At 37.0% G+C, this 18,556-nt stretch overlaps 1 protein-coding gene across 1 annotated transcript in view; it reads left to right on the plus strand.

Annotated features, from left to right (window-relative positions):
• Positions 1-18,256, plus strand: part of MOV10L1 (Mov10 like RNA helicase 1) — a 30,749-nt gene extending 12,493 nt beyond the window's left edge. Inside the window, exons 10-25 of the mRNA XM_062588146.1 lie at positions 108-285; positions 923-993; positions 1,488-1,579; positions 2,258-2,316; positions 2,876-2,962; positions 5,267-5,383; positions 6,726-6,904; positions 7,440-7,586; positions 8,201-8,322; positions 8,923-9,022; positions 9,449-9,613; positions 11,755-11,928; positions 12,820-12,969; positions 15,040-15,147; positions 16,747-16,884; positions 18,161-18,256. Coding sequence (XP_062444130.1) covers positions 108-285; positions 923-993; positions 1,488-1,579; positions 2,258-2,316; positions 2,876-2,962; positions 5,267-5,383; positions 6,726-6,904; positions 7,440-7,586; positions 8,201-8,322; positions 8,923-9,022; positions 9,449-9,613; positions 11,755-11,928; positions 12,820-12,969; positions 15,040-15,147; positions 16,747-16,884; positions 18,161-18,256 — 1,983 coding nt within the window. The remainder of the gene's footprint in view (positions 1-107; positions 286-922; positions 994-1,487; positions 1,580-2,257; positions 2,317-2,875; positions 2,963-5,266; positions 5,384-6,725; positions 6,905-7,439; positions 7,587-8,200; positions 8,323-8,922; positions 9,023-9,448; positions 9,614-11,754; positions 11,929-12,819; positions 12,970-15,039; positions 15,148-16,746; positions 16,885-18,160) is intronic.
• The last annotated feature ends 300 nt before the right edge of the window (positions 18,257-18,556 follow it).

Below are 18,556 nucleotides of genomic sequence, written 5' to 3' on the forward strand. Positions count from 1 at the left end.
TGGTTGCTGCACAGTCTTCCGAAGAGCTATTTTGCAGAACATTGAGAATAGTGGGGCTCGTATCTGAGTAGAAGCTAAGTTGTAATGTGTGCTGTTTTGTTTTTCAGCATCTTAATCTAGATAATTATAAAGCATACTTTTCCACTCTCTTGTGGCTTGAAGAAATCCATGCAGAAATGGAGATAAAAGACTATAACATGAGTGGAATTACTTTGAAAAGGAATGGGAGCTCTTTGGTGTTGGAAGTGCCAGGAGTGGAAGAAGGCAAACCTTCCCTGAGTACAGGTAGTAATTAATGTGAAATAAAGCCAAATAGCATGTTGATCAGTACCTTAAATGCAGTACAAACTACAATGCATTGTTACTTGTTAAGTCTTTCACATGTTTGAACACAAAATTAATCCATGCTGCCAGATGCGTGAACTATGTTGTTGGTGTCTCACTGTTTGTCTTGCTCTCTGAGGAAGCATCGCATGTGTCTGTTACTAAGGTTGTTCTGATGTCTTCAATTTTTTCGTGTACAAGAATTGGTAGGGTTTTTCAAAGTTAAGCTGTGTAATACAATAATAACTAAGAGGCGATAGGTGTTTCAAAACTAAAAACAGGGAAAGGATGTGAAATTGAATTCAGAATCTCAAATATGATTTACAGGTATTGTTTTCAGTAAGTATTTAAGATCTGATGCCATCAATACTAAGTACCTTTTTAAAAGTAATACACAGTTCGTGTTCCTGTTCAGAACTTGGGCCTAAATGAAGTGCTGACATATTCATGGATATGGCAACTTTACAGAAATTAATGTTTGTTTGGCATCTGCCAATTCCTAACTTAACAATTTCTTCTTCTGCATGGTTAAGTGTTGCAGTGAGAATTTTGCTATTTCTTATAACTGTATTTTCCTTTTAACTTTGTTTATAATTAGGTGATAAGGTGATACTGAAAAGTCAGATCTACTCTGAGCATGTAATAGAGTATGTAGCCTATATTACTGAGGTAAGCAATCAGTGTCTTTTGTTGAAAATACTATAGTCAACATGATGCTAAAAGGAAGCTGACAGTTCAAGAAGGCCAGACTGAGGTCTTTTGGGGGTTTTGTTTGTTTGTTTTGTGAAGCTGGTTTTCTGGGGTGTGTTAGCTTGTGGGGGTCGGGGTGTTTTTGTTTGTTTTTTGTTTAATCTACACTCTAGTGGCTGGTAGGTTTCTACATTTATTATATGGTTGTGAATTAGGGTTTGTTTGTTTGGATTTGAGTTTTTATGGGGTTTTTTTTTGGGGGGGGGACACTTTGACTTCCCTTTTCTTTATGGGTTATAACTTCTATCTGCTCTGAAAGCACTGCACACATAATCTAGAAATGTATTGATAGTAAATATGGTTTTGTGGGGGATTTTAGATGTTTTCAGAGATACTTCTGTACATGTATAAACTACTAAATGCACTCACCAGTAAACTGACCTTTTTTTTGTTTTGTTTTATCTTTGCAATAGATTCATAATGAAGCTATTACTCTTAAATTTCATCCAGACTTTGAACAGGCTTACAACTCAGAACCCATGGATGTGGAATTTGTCCACTCTAGGTATTTTTATAGGTTTCTAAAGGCTTATTCTGATGGGTATAGACATGGGAAGGATACAAATAGGTTTTTTTCTCCCAGTTCTTTAATCTGTCTCCCCCAACACAGCTTTTTCACTAGGTGCGTTGTACAGAGTGACAACAATTGCAGTCTTGTATGAAAGAACTTGTGTCTTATATCTCCTTTTTAAGGTATAAATGATTACTGCGGTGCCAGGAAGTGAGATAGCTGATTTTTTTTGAAGAAGAAGAAACATGCCAATATGTCTTCAAGATTATGAAAAAAATTACTGATGTTAACCACCTATACTCTTTTTTTAATACTAGCAATATCATATTTTATTTTTAGAATGTTATTTGTATTTAATTGCTTAATCATCTCTGTAAAATTAGTTTTGTGTGAAACTTACTGAAAGACTTTACCTAATTCTGGAGCACGAGGTTCTCTAGCTGTCCGCTGAGAAAAAGAGGATAAACACATCAGAATGTTATTCATAGCAAAGCTTTTGATTAACACTTCTGCAGCATATTTCTCAATAAATACTTAAATATTCCTATATAAAATTCTTCTTTATAAGCACTAGTGAATAGAAACCACTGGATGGCTTGTACGTATATACTGTTGTAACTTACAGAACTTGAAGCTTTTACTCTAATCTACAAATCACTATTCTAATAACAGGATCACCAGCAGGCGATGCCAGTTGGCCGTTGAGCAAGCTATCTATCTGGGTGAAAAAGGTATCTTTAAGTAGATATAAACTGCCTAGAGGTGTTTGGTTGTGGGGAGTCTGTTTTTTCATTACTTTCACATCTAAGAAGTGATTCTTCTCAGTTGAATTCAGTATCTGAGAAGAATGCACTGAAGTCCACTTCTGGAGGCGTTTCCTAATTATACGTATATAGAGATAGATTTTTAAACAGGAACTTCTAGATGTAGAGTGTATATTATTGGAATGATTTCATGTGTTCCCTATCACAAGGGAGAGGGCTTTACGCTGTTTTTATAAGCAGTTTGAACCAATAACTGTATAAATTGTACTGTTGTAACAATGTTACATGAAATGCCACTGTTTTCTGTTACCTCAAAACATACTAAAGTGTGCTGATTCAATTATATGGATCGTTCTGCTGAACTATAGTAGAATCACACAGATCTTTCCCACTAGTATGTTAGTTCTCGTAAACCTACTTGGCAACTTAGGGCAAGCAAATGTATCAGCAGCAATGTAGTTAACAGAACGTACATAAAGCGTTTGTGTCTTTCAGATTTCTTTCTCTTTTTCCTCTAAATTTAAAGTGTTGTTTCCAGAAAGGCTCCTTTTACAACCACCACAAGTGGAATGTTCTATTGATAATGGCCTTGAACAAAGTTCCAAGCAGGAAAGTAAGGTAAATGTTTCTTAAAGTACTTAGAGCATTCAGATTAGTAAGATATCTACTATAAGGCTATTGTTAAAAAGGACTTCTGTAATACAGCACTGAAGAATCAAAGTTGTTCTGCTTTCTGATGATGGAAGTATTTGTTTATTGCTGGGGGAAGAGGGGACTCTATGATAACTGATGATTATTAGGCTAACACTCCCATCTAAAATAGAAAATGCTTATAAGAATCCTAATGGATTAGAACTGGAATTTTCAGATTTGTTCTAGGCCTAGTTTTAATAGTTGATTTTTTTAAAAAAAACAGATATATTAAATTTCATCACTATGGCAGGGAATACTTTTATGATAAAACGTAATCATCCTGTTCCGAAGAGATTTATCCAGGTTTCTTAACTGCTAGTTAAATTGTAAAAAGAAATTGTAGAAATCTTGCTTAGAAGGGACTTCAGAAGGTCACCTAGTGCATCTTCTCTTTGAAGCAGGACTGTCACCACCACTAGATCAGGTCAGCTGTGGGGTGTGGGAGGGTTCTGTGTAGAGTTTTGGAGCATGTGTTTGTTTTCGGGGGGGATTTTTGTCTGTCAAAGTCTTTGAAACCTCTGAAGATGGAGATTCCATAACCCTTTGATAACCTGTTCAGTGCTTCACTACCTGACCATTGATTCCCCTCCTCCCTTGCTGCTGCTTCAAATGCTCAGTCTGAATTATCTAGCTGAAAGTTGTGAAAGTTCTCCTCTTAATATCATATGCTGCTATTAAGAAGAGTTTGGTTCTATTGTTTTTTGTAACTCAGATTTAAATTGCTGTAGGTTATTAGACTACCTTTTCAACTTCTCACCAAACTAGAAAAGCCAAGGTCTCTCAAACTGTCCAGTTTCTACCAAGAACATGCAGTTGGCACGTATATAGTGCTATTATCTACAGTGGGGATTATTAGTATCCTGTAATTCCCAGGCCCTGAAAAGGGGCTGAGGGTTACTATGTGGTCAGTGGATACCCAGACTATATTGATTCATGCAGTTACTCAATTTTATTTCTTCTGCTCTGACTACTCATAATTTTTTTTTGTGCATAAAAAGCAGAAGCTTCATCTTGGCAAATTGTGTCTGACCCTATGAATTTGAATACATTTATGTCTCCAGGCAGTTCCTAGCTTGTTCTTCCCTTCCTGTTACTGGTCCCTTTTTATTTTCAAAGATGGTGCATACAGGGGTCTAGAGGTCTGCTTGTGAGGCAGAAAGCACATCAGATTATTCAGCCTTATCCATACCATCCATCAATAAGCTGTCTTCTCCCATGAGTCTACAGACCTACATTTTCTTTGTGTTTTTTCCTCTGCAACATTTGCAGAAACTGTTCTTGCTCTGATCCTGCCTAGTTTTAGCTTAAGTTGGACTTAAATGTGTTTGACCTTTCTGATTTTGTCCCCATGTGCTTTTTTGCTTTGCTTGTTCTTGTTTCTATTTCTGATAGCTGCTTTATGAATTCAGGCAGCTCCATTTATAGCTAAGTAGGCCTTTTGCTAAAATTCACAATTACCTTGTGCAACAGGATGGCTTGTTTATGAGTCTTAATAAGCAGATCTTAAACAAAACCATCTAGTTCTCTTGGGCACCTATTTCCCCACGTGGTAGCTTCTCAGAAGATTTGGCTTAGTGATTTGCTGAAGAAACCAGAGTCCACTCTTGAAAATCCAGTATTCTGACTCTGCAGCTGCTTAGGCTTCCTCTATATCCTGAACCCACTCAACTTTGCAATCTCTGCAACCCAAACTGCTATATATGAACACATTTGCTATTTCCTTTGTGTGAGCAGCAGGTCAAATAAAGCATTATTCCTGGTCAGTACCTCTGCCATTTATGTTAGGAAGCTGTCACCAACTCTGCCTAGAAATTCTAGAAGTATTCTAGATTATTTGCAACAGGTGTGGGAATGATTAGAATATTCCATGAATACCATGACCTGTGATCGTAAGACTATGCTAGTTGTTGTGGAAAGTCTCATTCATGTTGTCCTTCTTGTCTGGTCTGTAACAACTGTTACCACCATAACATAATCACTGTTCAATCTTCCTTTGATAACATCTCAGCCACATCTCTGGTTTTGCAACACAAAATGTCCTGTCTAGGAGCTCTTTCAGATGGACCTAGAGCCATGCTGGTAACAACTCCTCACTGTGCCATTGCTGTTACGCAAGATGCCTGCTTCTCCTAGGGCCTTTCTGTTTTCCCAGAGGAGAGCATTTCCTCCTGGACCCCTCATGCTTACTGTCGAACTATATCATTGCAACTTTGATTTACTCAAGGTGGTGTTAGTATCTGCATAGATAAGCAGCAAAGGGAAGCAATCAGAAGACCAAATGAGCCTTGCAGTCTTTCCAAGACATTGTGGTTCTGGGCAAGTAGCAGACAGTTCCTGGATGGTATGTTTGCCAGCAAGCCAATAAGCACCTGTGTCCTGTACAAGGAGTAATCAACCGCTAACCCTTATCACCTCACTGGATTAGGATCAGTATTAAGAAAACTGAAGCATCTGGCCCAGAGTCTTTTCCCCCAGGAGAACTCGGTTCCCTGTTGCCAGGACCCTGAACCTGTTTCAGAAGCTTTAAATATAAATTGGGAACTCCTAGAATCCTTTCCTTCTCTATTGCATCTTTCTCTCTTTCCAGTAGATACTATATTTAATGAGATAGCACTACTGGAAAAATAAAAAATCCAAAACTTTGAAAGTATTAGTGGCTTGTCGCCTTAAGATTATAAATGCATTTACCTTAGCTTGATGATGTTTTCAGGTCAAAAATCTACAGAACAGACCAACAAAACGCATGGCATCAAGGGAGATGAACATACCAGATGTGGTGACGGTTCCTCCCCAAACAAATCAACCTGGTATATTTTAATACTTCTTCATATTCAAGTATAACAAGCTCAGGATTGCGGTTACTTTGGTAAATCAGGGCTGATTAGGTGCTTTTTAGATGCTCTCCAGTGTTGTCTTTTTAAGAAACTATAGGATAGTAATAACACGAAATTTCCTGCTTAGAAACATCTTCAGTTCAACAAATAACTAATGTAATATTTTGTGGTCAGTAAATTACTATTTCCCAGTCAATACTTTACTGGAAAACCGATCACACACAGATTTGTTGCTGTGATGCTGTCTCATCTTTGGGGTAGATTTTTTGAAAAGATACTAAAAACTTGACAAAGCATACAAACGACCTGCACTATCTGGAACGTATGACTTGAAATACTAGTATACTTAATTTGATGGAATGAGTAATTCTATCACATTGTAGCAATAGGATCCCTAAACGAATAGGGAATATCTAGAGGCCCTTCTATAGCAGGTTTGGTAAGGAACTGTCCTAGAAAGCTAAAGTCCACTTTAGTCAGACAGGAGCAGTTCTCATACCATTTACCACTTGTCTTTAGTACTGGTATTATCCCTGAAAAGCTGCTTTTTAGCTGTTCTAGGAAAAATAAATGTGGGTTTAATGTTTAAATTATTGAATACATTTTTATAGGATGTTAGAGTGGATAATCCTTTTCTGGCCTTTGATGTTATAAAATAAAATGCACTTTTGAAATCTTAATGGCCAATTTCTACATGCTGTGAAATTAGAATTTTTGAGGGCTTCACTAACTGTTACCACTTGAAAAGTGAACTTCTGTCCTTTAAATCCTGATATGAACTTGAAATTGCATTAATGTATGTATGTTAAAATATTTGTGTAGTTTTAATGTATACTTATTGGATTACAGTCAGTGAAACGGTGACAATTGAACAGAGAGCTGGCAACTTTTTTAATCCTATGCTGAATGAGCACCAGAAGCTGGCAGTGAAAAGGATCCTGACTGGTGAATGTCGTCCAACTCCTTATGTCCTCTTTGGACCACCAGGAACAGGAAAAACATTAACAATAATTGAAGCTATTTTACAGGTAATAGTGGATGACAAATCTGTCATCTTTCATCTTTTCAATATTAGAACGCTACAGTAATTCTGCAAGTACAATTACGATTTGCTTCCAAATACCAAGAGTCTTTGAAATACTCATTTCAAAAATCTTTCTTATAATTCAGTGAAAAAAAAAGTTTTTAGATAGGAATTTGTTAACAAATTCCTAAATGATTTATTTTCAAGGCTTCATATTTTTGTGTCTTTAAAGCTTTAATAAATAGTATCTAACCAATGATTCTAATACTGCATAATAGATTTATGAAGCACAGGTATATTTTAATATGATGACTGTGAATTAATTCCAACATCAGTACACTCAACTTGCAAATACTAAACAGTCTTGACTTTCAAGACTGGTGTTCTTGAACTGCAAAGGGTGGATGAATATTGTGTGTATTTGGAACTCTTCTGAATTTTATATTCAGTGGCAATAAAATGACATGGGCATATTGCTAAGTAGCTGTTGCTACTAATCCAAATACCTTTCTTTTAAATGGCTTTCTTCTTAAATGTAGATACATTATACTTTACCAGACAGTCGAATTTTGGTCTGTGCACCATCAAATACAGCAACAGATCTGATTTGCTTGCGGCTACATGAAAGCAATCTGTTAAAACCAGGAACCATGGTCCGAGTTAATGCTAGCTGCAGGTCTACAGAGGTAAGTATATAGATATCTGCCAGTTAGTATTTCCATTTTCACATGTTGATCTTAAAATACTGTTTTAATAACATATCATTGGATCCTAAAAAGCATAATCAGCCTAAGAGACAGCAAAGTAATTAACTGTTCATTGTAGCTCTTAATATGATTGTATGAGCATTGAATCTGAGCCTATTTCCTGGAGCGTGTAACTCTACTTAGTAGCACGTAATGTGTCAGTGGGAATTTTTAATGTGATAAGATTCTTTCAATCATGAAATGATCCCAGAACATGTTATTCAAGTCAAACCTTTACTACTCCAAATTAAGACCACTTACATAAAGAAGTGAACAAGTAGGAGAGTTGTCTGTGTATCCAGATTTCGTGTGTGTGTGTGTGTGTGTATCTGTACACACACATGTTCAGTTTTGTTCTTAAAGGAAAGGCACGTTGCATAGGTGCTATTTTATCCAGGCAAATTTGCAAAGAGTTCATTTCAGTGAATGTGAATGGGTCCAAATCTAAGCATTTCTTAGCTTCTAGAATTAAGTGTTTAGTGGATGCTTTTTGATTCATATTAAAATATTTAGTTTGAGTGGCATCTTGTTTTACAAAATACTTGTTTTTGCAGCAAATTGATGACATAGTGAAGCCTTACTGCAAAGATGGCGATGATATTTGGAAAGCGTTATGGTTCAGGATAATAATCACTACATGCAGCAGCGCAGGACTGTTTTATCAAACAGGAATACGGTACAGTACTTCAGATGTGAATATCACTGAGATAAACTTTGGATTTTATAATATCCAGCTTAAGTTACAGTATGGAGGAAATCTAAGCTATTTTAGTAGTTTATTGCATGTACCTCTATTTAGACATTTGTTGAGTCTCAGTAGTTAACTAAAGACTGCTGTGTGATTCTGCTTCTGACTCTGTAAAATGACGCTTTTGAAGTCTAACTCACTTGAGTTGTTTTGCAGTAACAGAGCTTAAGGGATTGTCCATGCTAAACCAAGGGTGTTATTCCAAATAAATAGCCAGAGGAAATTTAGAACAAGGAAGAATCTCCTGAATGTCATTAAAGTATTGTTTATGGCAAGATTAAGATAAGCAGTGGTTGTGTATATCAGACTATGTAAGTGAAATCACAGATGAGGACTTAAATTTAACTAGGTTGCTTCTTCTACCTTTTGTGTTGAAATGCCTTGTGTATGTGGAGTTGTATGTATATATGTGTATGTGCCTGGCACATTTGAGCCAAGAAATTTATATAATTGCTGAGGCCAACCACAGGGTGGCAGAGTGAACTAATCTGAGAGCGTCTGGGTTTGGGTCATGTTATTTAAATCTAGGCTTGGACACTTCACACATGTGATTTTGGATGAGGCAGGACAAGCAAGTGAACCGGAGAGCCTGATTCCTCTTGGGTTGATTTCAGAAGCTAATGGACAGGTATTTCTCTTAACATCATTTTCTGAAAGCATGAAAGTCTTGTCTGCCTTTTTATCACTATGAATGATGTCAAATGACTACTTACCACTTCGTAATCTACAATGATGAATGCTTGTAATAGATCTGTATTAATACATGATTTTACTAATTTAGTTTTAAATTTTGGATACTGTCCATTTTCCCACATATAAAATAGTTGCCTTAAGTCTACTTCTGTAGTGCATGATTCAGAGCATGTAATGTGTAAAAATATAACTGCACTTTGTTTTAGAGCTTAATACAATAATATGTTGCTATTCTGGGTTTAGACCATCTTCACAAAAAATACTTGGCAGGAAAGAAGAAAACTTAATACAAATTGACTTTTAAGTTCTGAAGTTGTTTAATCCCTGTTTTAATTTAAGATTTCCTTAACTGCACATACAGATAGTTCTTGTTGGAGATCCAAAGCAGTTAGGGCCAGTAATAAAATCTAAAGTTGCAGTGGCTTTTGGATTGAACATATCCTTGCTGGAAAGACTGATGTCACGATCTATGTACCTGAGAGATGAGGATGCTTTTAGTGCCTGTGGATCGTACAATCCTTTGCTGGTGAGTGTACCTTTTTGCTCCCGTAGGCATAATAGTAAGTCTAGCTTAAGCACTATTTTTTCAGGAAGACTTGAGTTCATTTCAGATATATACTGTGAATGGCAAGGATGCTTACTCCTTTAGCATGTTAATATCCTTCTTTGAAAGGGTTCTCTATTTTAAAGCAGAATAAGCCAAATATGGCACAAAGCATAATTGTAAATACTGGCTGAAATTTCCCTTGCATCTCTATTGTCTGGACTTACCATAACTTGCAATTTAATCCTCCACAGAAGAGGCAGCACAACTTCCACCTTTAACATAAAAAGCCAAAAAACCTCTCTTTCTTAAACATACAAAGATAATTTTGCAAGAATCATATTTTGGAAAGGAAGAAAAAGCACACTTATCCATATCCCATTTCTTTATCCTTATTTATATTTTCTCTGAGGGACTGCTTTCTGATTTTTTTTTTTTTTTCCTCCGCACAAGCATGAGAAAACAGTGTTTGCCAAGTGGCTGGAAATAACTGATACGTATTTTTGTGAGATAGAAAGATAAAAAGCTTTCTTCCATCTCTGAGCTGCAACTATGTCTAGCAGCCCAGAACATCAACTGAAATATCAGAAGACTTCAGAAGCTAATTACCATTAGTGAAATCTGTTCAGGATTGTAGGTTTAACACATTTTAGTGAGCACAAGAATATTTAAAAATCTTGATCTGGTAACCTGTTGAAATATTTTTGACTAAAGTAATCCCTTAATGCCATTCAGAATTATAAATTTGAATTGATTCTCTTAAGTGGGTTTGTTGTGACTCTCCAGAACCATTTCCCTTTAACTGACAAATGGTCTAGCCTAATCTTGCATTGTGCCCCTGCTTAACTCTAAAGGCTGATATGAGGGAAAGGAGTGAAAATCTAGGGGCAAGAGCACTATTTTGTCTTCATCCAAGTTTTGACTGTCCAACTCTGCACAGGGACATTGCACATTTCTTCCTTGACCCATGTGGAATATTAATAGTACTGTTTTTGTTTTAGCAAATATTAGGGAGATTGTTCAGAATCTGTCATTACAACCCACCAATACTCTTGTATGATAAAGCACCTAAAGTACCGGTGAAGTTTCAGAGGCGGCATAATTCATAAAGTACCGGTGAAGTTTCAGAGGCGGCATAACTCAAACAAGCATAGATGTTCCAGCTGCCTTCAGTTCTTGCCTGAATCTGAAATACAGGGATAAAGTTACTTACCTGTACTAAGATGCCTTTCTATTCTTGCAGTGCTATAGTTCGAAGTATTAAACTAAAAGCAAAAGATGGCCAAGTGGGCAGAGGAGAAAGCCTGGTGGCAGGCTTAAGAGAAGAGGAGGACCAAAAAAAACTTGTCATGTCTCCTCCTAAAATTTTATTGTAGCAAACTTCCATTCTTGTGTATCTTATACAATACCAAAGGAGAACTAGCGTTTTTGAGAGTTAGACAGCAGAAAGTGGAGGCTTTAAGGATCTTATTGGACTTAGGTGTCGTATGTCAGTCCTTTTATCAGATGTAATTTTGTGGAGCTAACTATTATTGACTAGGATGCTTAGTAAAATTCTTAATGCCTCCTCTTTCATTTAAAGACAAATAAATTAGCTCTGGTTTCCGAGGTCAGCTTCTGGTAACTGTTCAAGCTCTGGCTTACCTACAGGACTACAAATATAAGACCCTAGTTGTAGGGGCAATCAGATGTGCTCTGTACTGTCTGAGGCCTATGCTGCACACTAGGTCAAGGTTTTCTCTGCATGCAGCCTCCCTGCCTGTCCAGATTTCTCCCAGAAAACAGGTTACTTCATTAGAAACCCAATAGGAAGAATCTGATTTGCATAAAAGAGGATGGGCCTATAGATAAAGTGTCAAAGAAACTGGAGAATGGCCACTTCATCTTTCAGACTCTCTTTTTTTCTCTTTTTTTGAAGAGTAAGTGATAGTAGTACTGATGTGGTATTTGCTTATAGAAGATTACAGCTGCAATTTTTGCTTTCAATACAATTCTCTGGAACCTTATAAAAAGGAAAAAAAATAATAGAGGATGGTAGGATAGTGTCTCTTAGAGCCACATACTGTGAAGCCTGATGAATAATTGTGCGTTTCAGTTACGGATTTGGGGGTTTGTCTTTGCAGATCACAAAACTTGTGAAGAACTACAGATCACACTCTGCATTGCTTACCTTACCATCTAAATTGTTTTATCATAAAGAGCTAGAAGTTTGTGCAGACACTTCAGTAGTAACTTCTTTGTTGCATTGGGAAAAATTGCCCAGGAAGGGGTTTCCATTTATTTTTCATGGAATACGGGTATGTAAAATATTCAAGTAGTTGAGTTAGGTATGAATAGTAAGGCCTGATAGAAATTTGCTGATGACGTAGACAATTTTCTTTAGAGTAAATTTTAAAAAGTACACATAAGAAAAAAGAAATAAACTACTTCTTGCAATAAGTATGACTTTGACTACTTGATCATCTGTGGGTTTGGAGGTGTTTTTTTCTTTTTTGGGTTTTTTTTTGTTTTTGTTTTTTTTTTGTGGGGTGGGGTGTTGTTTGTTTTAGTTTTTTGTTTGTGTTTTAGTTTTTTTTAACAACAAATGTATGCTAAGAACCTGAGCATATGCCCATTACAGCATGTTGTAGAGACATTTTGGTAAAATTTTAAGTTCTTAATAGTAAATTAATCAAGATGGAGTTACAGGCAGCTCTCTTTATATTGCCTTTTCATACAAGTACGCCACATCAGAATGAATATAGGCCACTAAAACTAGAGGATTATAGCAGTTAGAGAATTAAACCTGAAAGCAAGCAGGAAAAAATACTAGTTTGAAATTATTTAGTCTTCCAAGAAGCTAGTAAAATAAAATCTGATCTACCTTCTGCTTGCAGAGGCTTATTTCTGGACTCTTCTGCCTTGCACAGAAGCAGGTATGAGCCTGCTTAACTGCCTGTTTTTTCTGAGTAGACATTTAATACCTGTGTCCACATTTAGAGCACTGATGTCTTACAAACTCACCCAAAAAACAATTTTAGGTGAGGCATGTTTATTGGAAAGAATATATGGCAGAGAAATTGTGTAACACTACATCACAGCATCAAGCTTCTTTACCAAGCCTATGTTTATGGTGTGAAAGATGTATAATTAAGTTGTCACTTGTCATACCTGGTCTTCATCTTCTAACTTTCTGTCTTGGAATGCAGGGCAATGAAACACGTGAAGGTCACAGTCCCTCCTGGTTTAATCCAACTGAAGCAGTTCAAGTAATGCGGTACTGTTGCCACCTTGCTAAAAATGAAAACAGTGCAGTGCCAGTAACTGACATTGGAGTGATTACACCGTATCGTAAGCAGGTATACCTGGTTTTTAAAGGCTTAAAAGTTGCTGGATTTTTATCCTGTGGCTTTGCATAATTACTGTGGTTTGTAAGGCAGGGAGGCGTACCTCAAACTTCACTGTATGTCATATTATGTAGTGTTCTATCAATCCATTAATGATACTTCTATTTAATCTAAACCTAGAGAAAGTAATGGTATTCTTTTCTTGATTTTATAAATCAGAAATTGATTAGTGGGAGATCTGCTTGCAATGTTGGAGACAAACAAACATCTCAGTAATTAGGAGTAAAGGGTGTAACTCAGTTTGGCGTCCAACAGTTGATACAAATAGAATGTGTCTAACTAGTGATCTGATTCTATCAGTCACTTTACACTGAGGAGCAGAATGAAGAGGAAATGTAGTAAAGTAGATGGCATGTCACTTTGTGGCTTTGAGAGAGCTAAAGGGATTGGGACTTCATAGCTGTCCACAGGTTAGACTGTAAAAGCTTGTGGTGCTATTTAGACCTGTGAACAATGTTGAATATCAACTTCAAGTGCAATACTTTATTTATTTATTTTTAAGAATTGTTTATTGTGATGTGTGCTTTCACTTTTAAAATAGAGCTAAATCTCCTTATGTTTCCATAGCAAGCTCTCAACAGAGTGGATATTGTTTTTCTTGATGTTCACTTGCTGTTCACTTTTCGGTATCTGTGGCCTTGCATGCTGTGGATTAGGGGAGACATGAGGCATGTCGAAAAGACCATTTTGAAGAAATCTTACTTGCAGATTAGAGCTCTGTCCATGCTGATTCCATTCTTTCAATGTATGCACCTGCCCGTGTTTATAGTTCACTAATTATTTTTTAAACATTAATATATTATTTGTGTGACTGAATGTTTTACACTCACTAAGACAGTTCACACCTTAAATACAAATGAAGTTTTAATCTGCCTCAGATGCAGGGCAAAGGATAGTAAAGTCTGCTTCAAAATGTTGCGCGCAGATCAGACAGTAGTCATTCTCTGTAATCCTTAGCTTTCCCAGACTTGATGATAGATTTCTTGGAGCATTTAAAGTACAGTCTTCAGGCAGCTCTTAGCAACTGGTAATATGCTGGTCCCAGCCATCCTCTTACACACTGGAATACAGATGATTTATGCTCCTTCCCTTTTCTGGAGGGTACTTGAGGTTCCCATCTCAAGATCTCTTAAGACAGGTCTTGAGAGGCATGGAGCTACTAGGGAGAGTGTCCAGCATAGGGGTACAAAGATGATCGAAGGACTGGAGCATCTGCCCTATGAGAAATGACTGTGAGAGCTGGGCCTGTTTAGCCTGGAGAAGAGAAGACTGGGGGTAGATCTTATCAATGTGTATAAGTACCTGAAGGGAGGGTGTCAAGGGGATGGAGCCAAACTCTTTTCAGTTGTCCCATGCAACAGGACAAGAGGCAACGGGAATAAACTGAACCACAGGAAGTTCCGCCTGAATGTGAGGAGGAATTTCTTCACTGTGAGGGTGATGGAGCACTGGACCAGGTTGCCCAGAGAGGTTGTGGAGTCTCCTTCTCTGGAGATACTCAAGGCCCACCTGGATGCAACCCTGTCTAACATGCTCTAGGTGACCCTGCTTGAGCAGGGGAGGGGTTGGACTAGATGATCTCCAGAGGTCGCTTCCAACCTTACTGATTCTATGATCTTACCTTATGCAACTGGCAAGCAAAGGTAAACTCGCTCCACAGCCTTCTTGAGGATGTTGGGAAAGGTACTTGCTTACCACATCTGTGGTAAGACACAGTTGTGGACACACTGCACATTAGAAGAAAAATTCATGTGGATAATCTAGATTTTAAAGAAAACTTAGATCCTGGAGATTATTAACAAACTATGATTTCTATTTAAATGATGATGATCAGTACTTCACTTTTTAAGTCCTATAATAAATATGATACTTTTATATTTGAGAGTAGATTACTAAAAAGGTACGTTTTTAGTTTTGAAATAAGTTTGGTTTTTTCTTTTTTTTTTTTTTTTTTTTTTTTTTTTTTTTTAATGAAGCATAAAATTTACCTGAGAAGTAAGTTACTTCCTACACTTTTGGTAGGTGGAAAAAATAAGATTTCTTCTGAGAAGTATTGATTTGGAAGATGTTAAAGTTGGCTCAGTTGAAGAGTTCCAAGGGCAAGAGTACTTGGTTATCATCTTATCAACGGTATGTATTCTGTTGTGGTTCTGTATAGAGTTTTTGTTAGTTTCTAATTCCTTATGGTTCTTTTTTGATGTGGAGCTTACCAAAAATAAAGCCTGTATTTTTATCAGTAATCTATTACAGTATTTGAAAAATACTTGCTTACTTTTAGGCATAGGGAAGCATTGCAACATCACTAATATTTAGGTAATTTTTTTTAAACCTTTGAAGATATTTACACTAAATTATTTTACATCTAGAGTTTCATGCAGGTAATACACCTTTTGCTTTAGGGCATGTAGGGAGAATGGAAACTGTCTGCATTTTAAATAACGCAGAGAAAAAGGTGTAAATCATAATAATCACCAGTAGTCCTTTAACACCATTTATTTTGCCTTAGGTTGAGAGCGTCTGATAGTCCTTCAGGATCATCCTAATGATGTGCTGTTGAGGTGTTCTACTGATTTTATTAGAGGGATACTAGTAAACATCTAGGTTGCTAGTTTTTGAATCTCAAGCTGGCAGCTGCCTTGAAGAAAGTGTCAGGAAAAACTTCTGTACAGTTGGTATGCTATAGTGGCATTTCAGCAGCACAATAGTCATTTCAGCAGCACAGTGGTCATGGACCATTTTAACAACACATGTCCTTCATTCAGGGCTGCTTTAGGAGGACTAAATGTATGTAAATATGGAGATACAAGGGCACAAATTACCTCACTAGAAACTTTCAGACAACTGTGAAAATGCAGAAGTGGTTTTTTTTTCTCTCCTTGCAATGTATAGATCTTTGAGAACTGTGCATTCTGCAAACATGAGAAGATGCAATGGCATCTTAAATTTTGGGACAGTGATATTTGGAGATTCATGTTGAACTCATCCCCTGCCATTTGAGAAGGGAAGAAAGAGGAATGTGTTTTTGAGTATTGGAAGTTGTTACTATTTGGATACTGATAGCCCTTACCTTTCACTATTCCTTTGCAAGCAGATGACCAACGTGCTTTAGTAGATGTCTGCTCTTTGGAAATACTTCATATTAATAAGAATTCATTATATATGTGGTGGAAAGCTGCTTACATTGAAGATGGGCACACACATAAAGGAAACAAACAAACTTCAATGCACAGTAGTCATAGTGCACTAGTTGTTTCAGTGGCAGTTTCTTCTAAGCTGTGTCAAGCACCAGACTATTGAAGAAGGCTTGCAAAAAGACATTCCTTGAATTCTGGTTCAGCTATAGGACTTGCAAGATCAGCAGCTCTAGCATTACTTTTACAGAAAAGGTAGCTTCAGTGTCTGATTCTTCTCATTAGGAAGTAGTGTTGATATCTTGTATTTCTAAATTGGAGTGGGTAGTACTGACTCTACTGTAGCATCAGGACATACTTACCCTGAAGTGACTGGAGTTGCATTAGCAGACTGTTGGAGAATAGACCTTTCATGGGAGGATCAGTAGTGAGAATTCAGTTAGCTGCTTGAAAGCTGGATCATGAAGCTGAATGCCTGATGATGCTGACACTGAGCAATGGTTTGCTGCAGTAATCTAATAATGTTAAAACTACACTATGGATAGGTAAGTTGCTTTCTCATTATTACGCTTCTAAAATTATCCATAATTAATTTTAGGTACGATCTAATGAAGGCTCATTTGGTGATGAGAAGTACTGTTTGGGCTTTCTCTCCAACCCAAAACGATTTAATGTAGCAGTTACCAGAGCAAAAGCTTTGCTGATCGTGGTAGGAAATCCTCATGTTCTTGTAAAAGTAAGTAGCTTCTACATCTTTGAGCTGCATAAGGTATTTGCCACAGTAAATGATTGATTTGGGTTTATTTGATGGAGCATCTTTCATGTTTTCAGAAGTGCTGTACTGTCCTAACTCTGCATTTGGAGTATCTGATCTCCATAGGCTTCTCTAAATGTTGGTGATTTAGGCACTCGTACAGTAAAATTGCAGGCAAAAAAGAAATTTCATTGCTGACTTGTGCGTGGTCAGAAACCTCAGTGCTGCACTTCTCCACTTCTCAATGTTCAAGACGTATGTTCTGAATATCCTTATGCGGTGCTAGCCTACACTCCTGGTACTAGGTTTCACAAAACGTAGTTACCTCATTTTTAAAGTAAAGAAAGATAAAAGTAATTGCTCTTCGTTAATGTAACAGCTTGCCAGGTTAGTGATCTGTGTCTTGAACCTGTGCATAGCCTTTCTTAGGCTCTGTACTTTAAGCTACGTGTTTCATACTTGCATCCAACAGTTAATAAGATAGGTATACTTGTCGTTCTCGAAGTGTGTGGGGATGTGTGGATATCTTAGCTATGGGGCCAGCAAAAAAATATGAAATCTACACTAGATACTAAGGTAGTAAAAAAGCAATGAAAGTCTAGAGGTTTGTTTTCTTCCATTAGGACTTCCTTATACACCTTGTAGCAAGCAGTCACTGAACAAATAAGAAGACAGTGTGATACAGCCTTGAGCAGAACACTGGGACAAACGTGCTCAGTGTGTGAGCCATCATCTAATACGTTGTAATTTCAGATGTGATTTTGGATGAAGTTGTAAAGACTGTGGCTTCTGTGCTAGATGTACTGCTGTTCATGAGTCAAGGGGTCCAAGTCCATCATATTTAAGTGATACAGCTCTAGGAATGTAGGAATCCTAGTTAGGAATCCAAACTAGGATTACTGGTGGCAGAATCTTAACCAAGATGTACTGCTGAACACATACAGCTAACAAACTTTATCAGAAAAACACTTCAGATAATTAACTGTTCTTTCCCTCCTTCTGGATATGAAGGAGGAAAGCAGTATTCTAGAAATGGTCTGAATAGGAAGTTTTCTTTCCCCCACTCTCACACAGCACATGTAACCTAAAGCAACTGTATTTCTTCTTCACGTGTAACTTCATGGTTGTACAATTTGCAGCATTGTATTGCTAAAAAAGGTCCTTTTAAATTTCCTCTGTTTTTGTGCCCCATTAATCTGTTAGAAGATTGATTATGCAGAGCAGCATGAGTTGAATAAACATTAATCTTTTCTTGTAGGATCCCTGTTTTTGTGCACTGTTAGAGTACAGTTTAAAGAATAGAGTTTATATAGGCTGTGACCTGCCTTCAGAGCTGGAGTGCCTGCATCAGTGAGTGTCTGTTCTTCAGTTTAACGATATTAGATACAGAGCAGTGTGGATATGTCTAAAGCTAGCATCTTGTGAAAGAATGCTAAATACAAAAATCTGTGCTACACTATCAGCAAGATTTGATTTTTGTATTTTTAAATACTAGAATAACTTTTCCCCCTCACCACATAAGAAGAGTCTGAGCATTGAATACTGGGTGTTGTTGACTTTGATCTTTTGCATATCCCTAAATGATGCATTATTGGGGAACATACTGATTTGGCTTGTAGGGTTTCTTGCAGAGTTAAATGTTTAAAGTGACATT

The sequence above is a fragment of the Rhea pennata genome, chromosome 1 (genome assembly GCF_028389875.1).
Source record: "Rhea pennata isolate bPtePen1 chromosome 1, bPtePen1.pri, whole genome shotgun sequence".
Classification (NCBI taxonomy): Eukaryota; Metazoa; Chordata; class Aves; order Rheiformes; family Rheidae; genus Rhea; species Rhea pennata.